At 40.2% G+C, this 17,612-nt stretch overlaps 1 protein-coding gene across 2 annotated transcripts in view; it reads right to left on the bottom strand.

Moving 5' to 3' along the window:
- The window catches only part of DNAH5 (dynein axonemal heavy chain 5), a 332,322-nt gene that overhangs the window by 67,040 nt on the left and 247,670 nt on the right, over nucleotides 1–17,612 (bottom strand). For both annotated transcript variants that reach the window (XM_024981527.2, XM_015459121.3), the window contains exons 59-64: nucleotides 15,899–16,102; nucleotides 12,529–12,708; nucleotides 8,802–8,939; nucleotides 4,057–4,192; nucleotides 2,758–3,074; nucleotides 1,051–1,206 (exon numbers count right to left, since the gene is read on the bottom strand). In XM_024981527.2, coding sequence (XP_024837295.1) covers nucleotides 1,051–1,206; nucleotides 2,758–3,074; nucleotides 4,057–4,192; nucleotides 8,802–8,939; nucleotides 12,529–12,708; nucleotides 15,899–16,102 — 1,131 coding nt within the window. The remainder of the gene's footprint in view (nucleotides 1–1,050; nucleotides 1,207–2,757; nucleotides 3,075–4,056; nucleotides 4,193–8,801; nucleotides 8,940–12,528; nucleotides 12,709–15,898; nucleotides 16,103–17,612) is intronic.

Below are 17,612 nucleotides of genomic sequence, written 5' to 3'. Positions count from 1 at the left end.
CTAAACAAATTAATACAACTATAAATAAATAAATATTGAATTTATTCCATGGGCTTCCGTGGTGGCTCAGCAGTAAAGAATCTGTCTGCCATGCAGGAGCCACAAGTGACATGGTTTGATCCATGGGTTGGAAATATCCCCTGGAGGAGGGCATGGCAACCCATTCCTGTATTCTTGCCTGGAGAATCCCATGGACAGAGGAGCCTGGCCAGCTACAGTCCATGGGGTTGCAAAGAGTCAGACAAGACTGAAGCGACTGAGCACGCATGCACATAGAATTTATCACCAAACGGTTGTGATCATACTGCAGAAGTGAGATGGATTCAAGACTGATGACATCAGTCATGTACCAAAAAGATATGAAAAGGTTTATTATTCACATGAGAATTTCTGGAGATTCAGGGTAGGCTGCCAAACAGGTCCAAAGAAAAATCAGTTGAGAGAGAAGAGAGGGGCAGGTGTTTTAGGGTTTTACGGAGATCATGGGATGCGACTAGGATGAGGATTCCCAGATATGGTCATGAACAGGGAGTTGCACGGTTTGGATTTCCCACTGTGGCTCAGCTGGTGAAGATTTCACCTACACTGTGGGAGATCTGAGTTCAATCCCTGGTTGGGAAGATCCCCTGGAGAAGAGAAAGGCTACCCACTCCAGTATTCTGGCCTGGAGGATTCCATGGACTGTATAGATTCCATGCACTTCATAGTCACTGAAAACAGTGACTTTCACTTTCACCAAAAGAGAGCAGAGCCACGTTTTCTCATCAGCTTGCCCAGATTTGGGATGACACGGGAGAGGGCATGATGGGGCTTGAAAGCCATGCAAAGTCTAACATCAGAATGGAGTCAGGCTTCATGATACAAGTGAAGTAGATGTTCCTAAAAAGGCTACTCTTGATCCTAACTCAGGAAGGTGGAAGAGAAAAGCAAATGCCTCCTGCCCCAGACTTGAATCTGAGTTGATGTTTAATGAGAAACTGTGACCTCTGTCACACTGACCTGGCCTCGTGGAAATTGCTCTGCACACTGTCATTGGCAGGTTTAACCTACCTTAAAGGTAGATCCAGTCTTAATGAAGTTTCTCTCCAAAACATTATCCAGGGCTGGATCTAGTTCCTCCCCAACATCTTCGATAAGCAAGGGTCTTCCGAGAGAAAGACTGTCCTCCAGGTGGTTTCTGAAGTACTTGTGATTTAGAGATGTGATCTGGAAACAAGATCACATTCTTTGGCTTAGCAAATCATCATTTCCTTATCTTTATTCATTTAATTGAAGGGGTTCCGTGGGTAAAGAATCTGCCTGCAGTGCAGGAGACACAGGAGACACAGCTTCAATCCCTGGGTTGAGACGATCCCCTAGAGGAGGAAATGGCAAGCCACTCCAGGATTCTTGCCTGGAAAATTCCACGGACAGAAGAGCCTGGTGGGCTATAGTCCATGAGGTCGTAAAGAGTCGGACACAAATGAGCAAACAGCATTAAAAGGCACTAAGGGTTGATTTACAATATTGTGTTAGTTTCAGGTGTACAGCAAAGTGATTCAGTTGTAAATATTTTTTTCAGACTATTACAAAATATAGAAAAAGTTCCCTGTGCTACACAGGAAGTCCTTGTTGGTTATCTATTTTATATATAGTAGTGCATTTATGTTAATCCTAAACTTCTAATTTATCCCTCCTCCATCACCTTTCCCCTTTGGTAACCGTAAGTTTGTTTTCTATGTCTGTGGCTCTATTTATATTTTGTATATAAGTTTGTTTATATCATTTTTTAAGATTCTACTAATACATATAAGTGACATATAATATTTGTCTTTGTCTAGCTTACTTCACTTTGTATGATAATCTCTAGGTCCATCCCTGTTGCTGTGAAAGATACTACTTCATTCTTCTGTATGGCTGAGTAATATTCCATTGTACAAATATACCATACCTTCTCTATCCATTTCTCCATGGACATTTAGGTTGCTTCCATGCCTGGGCTATTGTAAGTAGTGCTATGAACACTGGAATGTATGTATCTTTTTGAATTATGGTTTTCCCCAGATATATGCCCAAGAGTGGGATTGTAGGATCATATGGTAGCTCTATTTTCAGTTTTCTAAAGAATCTCCAGAGCATTTGACGGCATCATTTCCTTTTACTAGGAAGCAGGTAAAAGCTCTGTGTGACAATACTGCCTTTCCCCACTACCACCACATTTGTGACAAATAATCATGGAATAACTATAGAGTGTCTTTATTTGCCGCACACCTAGTGTGACATAGCTCTGCCCTGCTCTGTTTATCAAGGAGAGCCTTAGGCCCTAACAGAAGGGAGTCTGAACCCTTTAATGGACAGCATTAGGAGAGATAAACAAGAATCCAAATAATGCAATTTTTAGACACTCTTTTATAAATATTAATATCTAAATGTTAATAACAAATATGAAATATGAAATAATTCTCAGATACTGTTTATACTAAATATGAAATAATTCTCAGATACTGTTGACCTGGGGCAATGAAATTGCTTAGTAGCACGTTTCATGCGTGTGCTTAGTAGCTCAGTTATGCCCGACTCTTGTGACTCAATGGACTGTAGCCCACCAGGCTCCTCTGTCCATGGGACTCTCTAGGCAAGAATACTGGAGTGGGTTGCCCTGCCCTCCTGCAGGGGATCTTTCCAACCCAGGGTTCGATCTAGGTCTCCTGCATTGCAGGCAGATTCTTTAGGTTATGAGCCACCAGGGAAGCCCATTTATATTCAAACAAAGATTACCTGGAGTTCATTCTGGTTTTCTTTATTTTTAATCCAGATCTTGCCTTGAGTCTGTGGGTCAATTAGCAAAGGATAGCGAGATGCTTTTGTGACAATAATTCCATTCTGAACAGACAGGTCATCATTGGGCAGGCCTTGGAGGTTCCACTCACTAATGGTAGGAGCATCAATCAACATCTCATTGAGGTTTAGATTGTCTCCAAATGGAATTTCCCGGGCTTTCATTTCCTTCTGCCAGTCATTTAACAGCAGATTGCGAAATTCTTGATTAAAGGGACCAGAATAAGATAGAAAAGCTGTAGCCAACAACACATCCCCTAAAACAAAAAACAAAACACCAGTGAAACACTTTATGAACAGCCTTGTAATTCTGCAGAATATAAGTGGCAAAAAAAAAGACAATCATTCTTTTGAATTAAATTTCAGAAACCAAATTGCAACCACAAGTTGCTGTGTCTTGTGAATAAGCAGTAGTTCAGTTCACTGTGAAAAGAGTCCACATGGCCCACAAGTAATAACTGCTGATAGTCAAGCACTGGATTATGTTGATCTTACTGAATATGAGAGGATGACTTCTAACCTCAGAAGACACAGCCTCCATTCTAAATGACCTTGATCTATATGGTCATTCACTCATAGGAAAATTCAAAAATGACCTGATAATAAGAGTTTAAAGGTCATGAATGGGCCTCCCTGGTGGCTCAGACAGTAAAAAATCTGCCTGCAATGCAGGAGACCCAGGTTCAGTCTCTGAGTAAGGAAGATTCCCCTGGGAAAGAAATGGCAACTCACAGTATTCTTGCCTAGAGAATTTCATGGACAGAGGAGCCTGGTGGGTTACAGTTCATGGAGTTGTAAAGAGCCGGACATGACTGAGTGACTAACACATTATCTAAGACAGGTTGCCTAAATGCCAGACCAACACTCATCCTTTTGAAACAGCTGGGTGCACACACACACGCACAGAGGAATTTGAAGTAATGGAGTGTTGATGTATATTCTGATTAAAGCTTAAGTCTGCTCACTCCCTATCACAGTCAACACATAATCCCATTAATAAAGGGATTTGTGTGTGTGTGCTTAATCACTCAGTCCTGTCCGACTCTGCAACTCCATGGACTGTGTAGCCTGCCAGGCTCCTCTGCCCATGGCATTCTTCAGGCAAAAATACTGGAGTGGGTTGTCATTTCCTCCTCGAGGAGATCTTCCCAACCCAGGGATCAAAACTGAGTCTCCTGCATCGAAGGTGGATTCTTTACTGCTGAGCCACCTGGGAAGCTAATAAAGGGACTTACATACCTACAAGTCTTTTAGTTTGTGCTGCAAACTCTTTACTTTGCTCTGTCCATCTTTCTTTTTCTCCTGCCAAGCCTCCGATCAGTGCAGAAGCAGCCTGCATCTTATGTCTGCACCTCTCTGCATCTTCAAGCAAGGTCTAAACAAGAAGAAAGCCTTTTTTCAGAAAAATAGAGCCTGCAGCTCAAAAACATAATTCTAAAACATTATATGTTATACGCCTTTGTGAGAAACGTGAGCCATTTATTTCACAGGAAGCATTAACTTCCGTTTCTATGTGTCTGGGTCAGTCCAGCCCGTGTTAAGCCCTATTTATGGAACATAGAGGGATTCCTCAGGAGGGGTCCTAAGCCAATGGGAAGACCCTCCCCAGATTTTCATAAACTGAGATATAATGAAAATTTGCATCATTGATGATTTTCCTATCAAAAATTACAAATAAAATATACGCACACATGCTAATATCACAGAGCACAGCAAAATGTAAAGACACGCATATCCCCACTTTAAAATGAGAAATGATGGTTCGCATGTTAAAGTTCTAGCATCACTATTGCTTTGTCTAACTCCATATCTCCTTTGATTTCAGGTGAAACTCTAGATTGTCTTGAGGTTGTGGAGTTCTGAAGCTCATTCACAAATTCCAGCCGCATTAACTCAGCAGCCCCCTACCTGTTGCTCTTGTGTCAATAAAAGACCTCTAACTAGACTTCCACACACTGTTGGGCTTCCCAGGGGGCTCAGTGGTAAAGAGTCGGCCTGCCAAACAGGAGACCTGGATTCAAACCCTGGGTCAGGAGGATCCCCGGGAAAAGGAAACGGCACCCCACTCCAGTATTCCTGCCTAGAAAATCCTATGGACAGAGGAGCCTGGTGGGCTACAGTCCATGGGGGTCACAGAGAGTCGGACACAACTGAAGTGACTTCACAGCAACACACACTGTTGCCCTCAGAGCTTTGTTCTTAAAAACAAATGGCTCCGTATATGTAATTATGGCTGATTTGTGACGTTAAATGGCAGAAACCAACACAACACTATAAAAATTCTTTAAAAAAATTTTAAGGGAAAAAAAAGCAAATGGTTCAGTTTCTCAATATTGAAGAGACAGCTGTTAATTCTACCTGTAAAAATGTATATTTATGAAACAATAATGGATATGGATAAAGATTTAGCTATATGACAAGTCACTGGGAGTTCATATAATATTCACACATATTTATATAATATATATGGCATACACATATGCTAAATGTCTAACAATAGAGGATTATTTATATACTTTATGGTATATTGTGAATAAGAATACTCTAAAGCCATTAAAATATAATCATTATGAAAAATAATCATTAGTTAAATTTCATTATAAAGCAGTATGTACTGAATGATCTGTTACAGTTTTACATGAATTTAAAATATATGTAAATCAGGCATATGTGTAGATACAAAATGATAAAGAGCAAGATATTTTTAGGCTTTATCACCAGGGTTACCTATGTGTATTTTCTATAAAGAAACACAAATTGCTTTTGTAATAATAGCATAATACAGTGTTTTTCAGAAACAAGATACTTGTTCCAGTTTGTTCTAGTCTGCTCAGTTTTCCTTCCCACTAGAGTTAATGCAGAAAACCCAAAAGCCCAGCTGAGAGGTGCACCCACACCTGTACACCATCCATATTTGTTTGTATCTCCCCAAAACAAAAGATGTCAGCTGGAAGTATCATATGACATCATTGTTTTCTTGTTATTGTTGTTTAGTCACTCAGTTGTGTCCAACTGTTTGCCCTCCAGGCTCCTCTGTCCGTGGGATTCTTCAAGCAAGAATACTGGTGTGGGATGCCATGCCCTCCTCCAGAGGATCTTCCAGAATCAGGGATCAAACCCACATCTCCTGCATTAGGAAGGTGGGTTCTTTATCACTGAGCCACCAGAAAAGCCCTTGTTTATATCTGTCTACCTTTAAAACAAACTTTTCATGTGAAAGATATTTTTAATATTTAGTTATCCTCCCTAAGTTCCCCATCCCCACGTCTGTGTGGCTGAATATAAACTGGCCAACCTCTCCCCTCCCGGCTGTTGCTTTCTGGAAGCCCAGGCTCCTCGGAGGGGATTGGGAAATCGGGGATGGGAGCAGACAGGAGTGAGAAATGAATTTTCCCTCTGAGCCTGGCGGGGGGAGGGTGCAGAATTCCTTGGCTTCCATGGGTAGTACTCCTGGCTCTCTCTTTCCCAATGCCCTAGAATGTGACCAGATTCCTGGGGAAGTGGGCCCTCCACAAAGCCCTGCCCTGTGCACAGAGCAGCAAGACACACACTCCTCCAGGGACTGCACACCTGGGTAATGAGGTCACAGTCGTGACCATGGACCGAAGACTTGAAACCCTCCCCTGCCTCCCTGTAGTCTGTAACCCTGGACTCTCATGGAGCCCCATGGAGGAAGAAGCAACACCATAACTAAAGGTCAACTTCACGCCAACCTGTTGTGGGCAGGCCAGCACATGGCTAGATTTTGTTTTCTTAATGAAAAATACGTGACATTTGTTGAAATTCAAATTTTAAGTTAAAGCCATACCTTTATAGTAGCTGTACTTACATGGTCCTTATAATTGCTCACCTAACAAATAACAGATACTCGAAAACAAAAGAGCTTGAGTGAACTAATGCAAAATTGTTAAAACTGAAAGATAATAAAATGAGGCTGTAAAACATGTTTACTACATGTAGCAGTGCTTTCCAATGTGAGTGTACAAATGTTAGAAATTAACAGGCCTTCTTCATAGTTTCTAAAGTAGTCTTTCAAACTGCAAAGTGAATTTTCTCTTGATATTATAAGTGAATTCCATAGACCATAAGTAATAAATCCAAATGATGATACATAATTACTTCTCCAAAATTTCTATAAAGCTCTTATTTTGCTTTCAGGAGACTTATCTTTAACAGAGAATACCACACATCTTGCACACTGTGCAACTGATGTTTATCTAAATTCGCTCATTGGGACTCTGTAAAGAGACAGACCAACAGAGCAGAAATCTCAATCCAGCCAAGCGACAACTGAGAAGCAGCAAAGGTTCTAAAATAAATCATCAAGGAAAGCACAGGGAGAATCTAGATCTTGTTTTCCAAATGTAGGCTTTATCGGAGGCAGATAGAGATTTTGTGAGGACAGATGCTTACATAATCTGGGGATCACTTTAAGAAAATCATTAAAGAATTTTTGCAAATACAAAACAGCCAAGTGAACATGTAATGAGAATCAGCAGGGAAAAAGCACTACAAAGTCCTGATGGTGAAGAACTCAGGTCCCTTTCCCCTGGGATCTCCAGGTATTTTATCTGAATAAAATACTCTCCCCATAGACCTCTCCATGGCTCCCAGTAAACTCAGCATTTATGGGGCCTGTGCAAGTGAGGGAAAATGAAGCTTAAGCTACATTAGGTTTATGTTACATCTGCCTTGATTTCCAGAATGAAGGAGGCCCCAGTGGAACTGGAGTTAATATAAATCAATGAAAGAGCTTGCTGCTCAGTGGAGAGGAAATATACAAACTTTGATTTTGAAGAGTGCTAAATGTATGGATGTGAGAGTTGGACTGTGAAGAAGGCTGAGCACTGAAGAATTGATGCTTTTGAACTGTGGTGTTGGAGAAGACTCTTGAGAGTCCCTTGGAATGCAAGAAGATCCAACCAGTCCATTCTAAAGGAGATCAGCCCTGGGATTTCTTTGGAAGGAATGATGCTAAAGCTGAAACTCCAGTACTTTGGCCACCTCATGCGAAGAGTTGACTCATTGGAAAAGACTCTGATGCTGGGAGGGATTGAGGGCAGGAGGAGAAGGGGACGACAGAGGATGAGATGGCTGGATGGCATCACTGACTCGACGGACGTGAGTCTGAGTGAACTCTGGGAGTTGGTGATGGACAGGGAGGCCTGGCGTGCTGCGATTCATGGGGTCGCAAAGAGTCAGACAGGACTGAGCAACTGAACTGAACTGAACTGAAAGTTGCAAAACATGCAGAGGTTGAGAAGGCTGTGGGTAGTCTCTGTGACTGGGATACAGCCATGTGGTCAGGGTGGTCCAGCAGAGAGGCCTGAAAAGACATCAGATGATCAAGATCTAATCTAGTCCTAGGATCAATGCCTATGCTCAACAGCCCTTCTCTTGTCCTTTCTGGACCTAAGTTCCTTTCCTTATTGTTTTTATAATTTTCATTTTGTTTTAATTTTTTTGCTGCACCGTGTGGGATCTTAACTCCCTGACCAGGGATTGAACCCACACTCCTTGTACTGGAAGCACCAAAGTCTTAACCATTGGACTGCCAGGGAAGTCCCCTAAGTTCCTTTCTTTAAAATGAAAATAAAGTAAAAATATCTACCCTGCCTACCTTGAGAGATTGTTTAAAGATTAAACGAGATAAAGTGGGAGGATGTGATTTGAAAAACATATCAAAAATGCTGCACAAGATGCTGCTTTCATCACAATATACAAGAAAACCCAGAACATCCGTGTTCCAGGAGTGACTTCTGTTTTGGCTGAATATCCTGACCTCTCACTGAAGGTCCTTGGTGTCTGCTAGAAACAAACTCCAGGACTTGATGAAGGCACATGTGCTATGTGTCCATGTGTGTATGTATGTATGTACACACGTACCGCGCATCACTTAAATGAATCCCTGCTGGCAATCAAACCCTTAGAGAGAGAAAGCAGGAAGGAACAAAGGGCTGACCACAGTGTCAGAGGACAGTCACCTGCTTTTCGGTCATGGCCTGCTCATACTCAGCCTGCACCACGTCCAGCTCGGCTTGCTTGTTGTCCAGCTCTGCCTGGGCCTTCTGCAGATCCTGCATGGCCAACATGTAGCGGTTCTCCTGCACCACCAGGTTGGCCTGCACAAGACACACACAGCATGAAGGGACAGGCAGCAACCCAGACATCCAGTAGCATCTGAGAACTCAGGGAAGTCCATGCTGCACCTTTTCTTTGTTCTTTGAGAGTCTTCTCAAATTACATTATCAAGGCCAAGTCTTCATGTGAACTTGACATGTTTGTAAGCAGATGATTATAAATCATTAAGAGAGAGTCAGCAAACTTTTTCATAAAACTCCAGATAGTAAATATTTCTGGCTTTGGGGGACAAGATGCAAAATCAAGACTTTTGTTTAAGTACTTAATTTAAAATTCTATGAGCTGTACAAATACAGGTGGTAGGTTAGCTTTGGCCTGTGGACCATAGTTTGCCAGTCCCTAAATTCGAATGCTGTAATAGGAAATACATAAAGGCAAATTGCAGATTATTTTAATATTGAGTTGTAGGGGAAAAGTTGAATATTTAGAATATTTAGCTAAATTTAATATTTAGAATATTTAGCTCTCATTTGCCAAGAAGAGCTCATCACTGTTAATTAAGATGTTAAAACAAGACAAAGAATGAAACATAATTATTCACTGAATATAAAGATCTAGGTTTTCGTGGGTAGAGATGGACTTGACGGTATTCCTGTAATTCTCATATATTACTTGCTTTCAAGTAAGGAATTGATACTTGAGCTGTGACCAAATAAAAATATTTGTTTTAAGGAAGCTAAATTAGACTCAAAAGACATAATCAAAAGCAATATTGGGGGGAAAAAAAGCAATATTTGGAAAAGGTGATGTAGAAAATAGTATGTGCTTACAGGAATTTAAATTTTTTGAAAAAAATTTGAAACCTAAATTCCCTCTTTTAAGTTTTTAAAATGGCAAAACTGACTTTAATGGGGAAACCCAATACCAGCATGATATTATTTCTGAAGTGTTTGAGAAGAAAAGATTATCTTAAAAATATTCTTTTGAGATAAGTTATTTTCTTATCTGATAACCCCAGGTTCCCAAATTTTGGCAGAATAATTCTTTAAAGGAATATCTAGTTCCATGACTAGAGACAATGACAGCAAACGCATGGCTTAAAAATTACAGTTTACAAATATTCTGACTCTTGGAACATTTTTCTTCATCTCTGCTCTAAGAAGAATCTGTTGCCATGACTTAAACAAGGAGGAACAGCAAGGCTACCCTGTCAACTTACTGTAAAGCCACCCACTAATGTCAAAGTATCACAGTCCCCCAAACTTTGGATATTTTCAAGGACTTTCCTCAGAAAAAAAAAATAATAATCTTTTTAATGAAGTATTCAAAAGATATAATCAAAGGGTATAAAAATCTTTCAAATCCAACTGCTCACATTAGGAGCTGTAGGACTCTATTAAGATTACTTAAACTCTATGAGCCTCAGTTTCTCCATTAAGATATTGAAAAACTACCTGCTAAGATTTATGAGAGTGTGTTGTGTGCATATTAAATATGATAGCATGTAAAAACCCAATTCTGGGACCTGGTCTATAATAAAAGTTTAATAGATAATAATATATTAATATCACTCTTCTAAAGACCTTTTTGATATGGGCCATTTTTAAAGTCTTCATTGAATTTGCTACAACATAGCTTCTGTTTTATGTTTTGGTTTTTTGGCATCAAGGCATGTGGGATCTCTGCTCCCTGAGCAGGGATGGAGCTCACACTCCTGCACTGGAAGGCAAAATCTTAACCACTGGGTCACCAGGGAAGTCCCTCCATAAATAATAGTGTTATTATCTGTGTTCAATATTTAAGGCTCTACTGTTGTAATGTTCTGCTTATGTGAACTCATATTTACTAGTTTTCACAGAGTTTCTAAGGAGAAATCTTATTAGAATGAAATTGAATAAAATTTAAATTGAAATTCTTGTCATCAATATTTGTTTAAGTTTATCCAGTATTAGAAGTCACTCGGCCTGTCTAGAGGAATTGTAAGATGAAAGAAGAGTCCCTCAGTGTCTCCATCACTAATGAGTGGTAAAGAGGTCCCCACTGGAGTCAAAGGAGTGTCCTCAAACTCTTCACTTGGGAAACGAGAGAAACCCCTTCAGAAATCAGTGAAGTTAGACCCTTTGGTCTGTATTTCTTAATATACTGAGCACAGTTGCCCAATGAGACTGCACTTTCTTTGTCTTCTACTTCTCTCTATGCAATGAACATGTGGGATCTATGTAACTATGTTTATTTTTATGACAATGGCAATTAGGAGGGACCTGACAAACTAGAGACTTCCAGACGCTGGATGCTACTAAGAGCACAGGAGGGCACCCCCAGAACAGGCTTCTCAGAAGGGAAGCATAGGTTCCAGGGACAACTAGAAGGTCCCCGCCTGGTGTTCCCTTCACGTCCTACTGCAGGATGTACGTTGTCCTGGGACTGGATGGAGCCTGACTTGTACCAAACGTAATGGAGGAGATGTTGTTCTTGCATAAGCCTTGTTTAGAATGTCCATTATTTTGTACTGATTTTAACTCATTTTATTTCAAGTAATTACAACAAAATAAAAACTCCCCTTGTGAATTCAAGTGTAATTCCCTTGGAGACACTTATGTATGCTTACCCACTGGAAAATTTTGCAAAGGATGCCCTATACTTTTCACTGGACTCAGTGGTTCAGTCAGTATCAAAATAGCCAACTGGAGTCTTCAATGGTCCTGAATCCATAGTACCTGACAGCATGACTTCAACTATTTGCTCTAAAAATCTCTAAGCCAAATGAATCCCTTCTGTTTTGAGTTCCCCTAAGACCTCCAGAGACTCCCCACTGACTAAATGCTCCGGGTATGGTAATAATGAGAAAATAAAATGGAACTTGAAACTCTCTCCCTATCTTCTTTTTATTCTTGATTATTTTTAGCATGATTATTAAGTTCCTCATGTAGTTTGTAAGGATAAGAGGATTTTAGTTGATGGTTGAAAGATATCAGACTTATACGAAAGCAAAATAATCAACCAAACCATTAGGTGTAATTTTTGAGGCATTAATATTTTATTCTCAAAACATGTACTTGCCTCTCCATCTGCTAAAGACTCACTAAATGGTGTGGCGACATGGACAAATAAAGCTGAGAAATTCAATAACTCAGAGAGAAACAGTGGCATATTGTCAGCCCACATTAAATAAAGGATGCTAGTCAGTCTCTTTCCTGAGGGTCAAAGGGAGAGGGAATACTATGTCACCTCTGAAGACAAGTCCAGCCACCAGTGACTGTGTCCACCCCGCCTCATTCATAGGACTTCCTGGCAAGAGCTCTTGGACATTACTGGTGGATCCTATGCTATAGTTTTCTGTGTTTCTTTTTCTCAAGTTAACACTGTCGGGGGGCGGAGGGGAAATGTCCAGCAGCCCACAGTGGACTTAGTATCCTTGTAGAGTCCATGCTTAAGGCCCATACAATTCCAGTGGCAGGAGGATTACAGAGAAGAAAGAAACATGCTATGCTTGGCCAGTCCAGCACCAGCTCTTATCATAGACTTGAGACTAATAACACCTAAGACTCCTTTGCTGCAGGAAAGACAAGCCCTGTTGACCCAGAGACCCCCTGCTGGCACACATCCTGAAGCCCCACCAAGGAAGCTTACCTTCAGAGGCAACACCTCTCTGTTGATGGAAAAGAAGGAAGCCATGGCCTTGGTCCAGGAACAAAGACCCGCTACATTCCCACACACTCGTTTCGCAGTTTCAATGTTGTAGTCTGCCATTTCAAAGTAAGGATTCAAAAATTCTATCACTTCTTCATTGATTGTGTCTTTCGGGAATTGCTGTGGAAGAATGGAGTGAAATAGTTAAAATGCTTTTGTCCATTAAGTCATAATCACATTACGCTCATGATACCATTGAAACAAACAGTTAAATCCAAGAATGGATAAATATCTTGTCGATTTTTCAGGATATTAGGCAAATAAAATGATACATATATTTAGCACTGCAAATAAAGTAGATATGTAAAGTGTATATATTTAGACACAAATATTTAGCATTTAGCAGCAACCTAATGCTTAACACATTCAAAGAGAGGTTCTATTAAACTCACCTGAAATGTGACGAAAATCAGTTGGACATTAAGCCTTCAGGGTGATGAATTAATTTTTAATCACTGAACTATCAAGATTATGAGAGAACTTTTCTCTTCTGGAGGGATAAAATTTTAAAATAGTAACAGAAATGGATTAAGAGTGCCTTCTTGCATTAAAAGAGAAGACTGACCAATCAGTGGAATTGGACCTTTTAAAAATGGTGTTTGATCATCTCAATGAAGATAATTAAATGTTTTCCAAGTAGAAAGAAATGTAGCACCTAAATAATTCATAGAAATAAGTCTGCACAGAACATACCTTGCACAGAGCAAAACTCACCTTTATTCAGACCTCCTTAAAAATCCAAGTTTCTTTTGTGAGACTTAAAAAATAGTGAAGCCAGAAGAATATTTGGGAGCAGTGGAAGGATGGTGGTGACAGAAGGCAAATAGCAAAGTAGCTTCCAAGAACAGTGGCTCTGCAGCAGGTATATAAGGCAAGTCTGATGCCACTGCCACGTTTTTCAGTGAGTATTTTTTGAGCCCCACCCCCTACCACCACTGCTCTTCACACACTCATAATCAGATTAATCGCCACCCACTCTCCACCCAAATAGCATGCTATTCCTTCACAGGGCACTTACATCTCAGAGGCTCATATTTCAATTATCTGAAACAAGTCTGTATAACCCACTGGTTTCAGAAGCTACTTCTTGTTAGAGCTGCTGCAAAAGGCCCCACAAGATGCTCTGGCCACAGTAGCCACATGGGCAACACTGAATTAAAAACTGCACAAAACTGAAAAAGACATACACCCCAGTGTTCACAGCAGCACTGTTCACAGCAGTTAGGACATGGAAGAAACCTAGATGTTAACCAACAGATAAATGGATAAAGAAGTGTGGTACATGTACACAGTGGAATATTTCTCAGCTATAAAAAGGAATGCATCTGAGTCGGTTCTAATGATGTGGACGAACCTAGAGCCTATTATACAAAGTGAAGTAAGTTAGAAAGAGAAAGACAAATACTGCATTTTAGCATATATATATGGAATCTACAAAGATGATCCTGATGAACCTATCTACAGACTTTTGAACACAGTAGGGAGAGAGAAGGTGGGATGATTTGAGAGAGTAGCATTGAAGCATATATATTACCATAGATAGACAGTGGTAATCTACTGTATGACACAGGGAACCCAAAGCTGGTGCTCTGTGACAACTTAGGGGGGTGGGATGGGGAGGGAGGTGGTAGGGAGATTTAAGAGGGAAGTGATATATGTATACCTATTGCTGATTCATGTTGATGTATGGCAGAAATCATCATAATATTATAAAGTAATTATCTTTCAATAAAAATTAAAATTTTAAAAAGAAACTATGAAAAAATTTTAAAAATAAAAACTGAATGAAAGACAGTGCTGAAGTTACTGTGTAGGGTATGGATGGGGCTTGGGAATCCCAATCAGTTGTCTCAAGATCTAAATATTAAAGATAAAACAACAAAACTTTCAGAAGAAAAGATAGGTGCATTTATTCTACCCTAGAGACAGGCAAAGATTTACTAAACAGAACACAGAAAGCACTATTAAGGAAAATATTGATAAACTGGACTATACTAAACAAGAACATCTGCTTACTGAAAGACACAATTACTGGAATGAACAACTAAGGCAGAGAGTGAAAGAAGATATTTGCAAACATACAGATGACAAATTACTCATATTTTACATATAAAGAAACTCTAAAGCTCTAATGCTTATAATGTTATATTTGAAAGAGAAACTTCTACTCTGAGGAGATACTTAAATACAAATTTTAAATATATATGAAGAATATTGCTGCTAAGTCACTTCAGTCGTGTCCGACTCTGTGAGACCCCATAGACAGCAGCCCACCAGGCTCCCCCGTCCCTGGGATTCTCCAGGCAAGAACACTGGAGTGGGGTGCTATTTCCTTCTCCAATGCATGAAAGTGAAAAGTGAAAGTAAAGTCAATCAGTCGTGTCCGACTCTTAGCGACCCCATGGACTGCAGCCCACCAGGCTCCTTGGTCCATGGGATTTTCCAGGCAAGAGTACTGGAGTGGGGTGCCATTGCCTTCTCTGATGAAGAATATTACTCAGACTTAAAAAAGAAGGGAATTCTGCCATTTATAACAACATGGACAGATCTGGAGGGCATATGCTAAGTGAAATAAGTCAGACAGAGAAAGACAAATACTGCCTGTTATCACTTATACGTGGAATTTAAAATAGTCAGACTCACAGAAGCAGAGTAGAATGGTGGTAGCTAGGGACTTGGGGAGGAGAAAGTGGAAGATGCTGGTCAAAGGCCAAGGGTCAAAGTGTCAGTTATACAAGATGAGAAGGTGCTGGGGACCTAATGCACAGCAATGTGAATATAGTGAACAATACTGTATTATATACTTGAAATTTGCTGGGAGACTAGATCTTAAGTGTTCTCACCACCAAAAAAAAAAAAAGGAAAAATGATAACTATGTGAGGTGATAGATATTTAATTAGATATTTATTGGATTTAATGGATGGATTAAACCCAGAGGATGAGATAGTTGAATGGCATCATCAACTCAATGGGCATGAGTCTGAGCAAACTCCAGGAGATAGTGAAGGACAAGGAAACCTGGTGTGCTGCAGTCCATGAGGTCACAAAGAGTCAGACATGACTGAGTGACTGAACAACAACAAATGGATGGACTATGGTGAAAGCATTTCACAATGTATCAATACAAACATCAAAACATCAAGTCATACATCTTCATTATAATACACTTTTATTTATCAGTTATACCCCAATAAAGATGAAAAACAGTAAGTTAAAAAATATGCATGCAAATTCATTTTCTGTTAAAGGATCCAGACACTCCAATGAAGTCTGAGTCCCCTCTTAGCCCATCATTACTGAACTACCAACCTGCAAATTCTGTAGAAAGTTCCCTGCTGTCATCAGTTTTAAAGATTCCTGCCAGGAAGGAACTGTGCAGCTTTTCTCCAGATCAATTTTCACTGCATTGACTTTCCTCTGAAACAGCAGCAGCACACAATCCATGATCCTCATGATGAGATGAGGGGGTCGGCCTAGCGTGCGGACAGTAGCAATGTCGGAAGGCTTGATGGTCTGGGGAGGAGAGGAGGTTATCATCCAGTCTTGAGACAGGAAAAGTGGAAACAAACATTTACTCTCCAAAGACTGCTATAGGAAGTCCCCTACCTATGAGCAAGTTCCATTCTGTGAGCACATCTGTAAGTCCAATTTGTTTGTAAGTCCAACAAAGTTAGCCTGGGTACCCAGTCAGTGACATAGTACTGTACTGTAATAGGTTTATAATACTTTTCCCACAAATAATACATAAAAAGTGAACAGATACAAAACACTTTTAATCCTGCAGTACACAGTACCTTGAAAGGTACAGTAGTAACAGGACAGCAGCTGGCACACAGGGGCTGGCATAGAGTGAATAGGCAAGAAGTGTCACTGACTAGAGGAGGGAGAAGGGGTGGGAGATGGTAGAGCTGAAGGATTGTCAGCAATAGGAGACAGAGGGCAAGTCGGGGTTTCACTCATGCCTGACACTGATAGAATCCACATTCGCATCTTTGAAAGTTCACAACTTAAAACATTCATATATATGTAGGGGACTTACTGTACTTCAACAGAGGAGCGCAAGCATTTTTAAGTTTGATGCAGTCATGAGGGCTAGAAGCATATTTAATCCCAAAGAAACACACATCCCCACAAGTTCAAATTTTTACAATGCAAAGTGACAGCCAGAGGAGACACAGTGAGAGACATGTTCGCCCTCTGATAAGGAGCCGTGACTTCTCTAAAATTGTAACAGCCACTTAGTGTCAGAAAAGGAAGCAGATCTGAAAGGAAAAGAATCATCAGCTCTACAGTAGATTCCAGCGATTCTCAACCAGGGAAACTCCAGGACTTACAGTGCTCTTTTTACTCATTAGTTATGTAGGTCAAGAATCTGACTCTCTTACAGCTCGTCACCTTGGACCGACATCAGTGGGTAGCCGCAGGGCTGCCAGTTGCATAATTAGAGGTTTCTTAGCTGGAAACTGACCTTTAGATGATGGAACATGAGCAACAGGAATTTCACTAAGCTCTTAGAAAAGTTCTGTTCCATACAAAGGTTCTTATACAGTAAAGTACTTAACAGTCACATAGACGTGTTGTGGTCGATAATAAGTGTTCTATCAGTTCTATCAATGGAATAAGCATTGGAAACACAAAAATAAGCATCTGATACTGTCCTATTTCTAGGACATACTGCACCTTCATTCCTTCTAGGCCTTGGAGACCTTTCATCTGATTTCCATTTGCAACCCTCCTGTCAAAGGAAGGTACCCCATGAACTTCATATCAAAGCTAATGATCTTTTCTCTGAGAATTTTGGGGAAAATAAGAAGAAAAGAAAACCACTGAACCTGGTAATTAGAAAGGTAACTATCTACTTTGAAAAGGACTGTTTCAATACACTAGCATTTGTGAATTCTAGACAGCTGGAAGTGAAGGAGAATTTGAGGTTAAAAAAAAAAAAAACTGGAAATAGCAGACAGACCTTCATTTGAGATATTTGGCTATAAAAGAGAAAGGAGGGAAACATAATAGCTGCCAA

The sequence above is a fragment of the Bos taurus genome, chromosome 20, assembly GCF_002263795.3.
Source record: "Bos taurus isolate L1 Dominette 01449 registration number 42190680 breed Hereford chromosome 20, ARS-UCD2.0, whole genome shotgun sequence".
Classification (NCBI taxonomy): domain Eukaryota; kingdom Metazoa; phylum Chordata; class Mammalia; order Artiodactyla; family Bovidae; genus Bos; species Bos taurus.
Note: the sequence above shows the minus strand (reverse complement) of the source record. Positions and strands in the feature narration are given on the sequence as shown.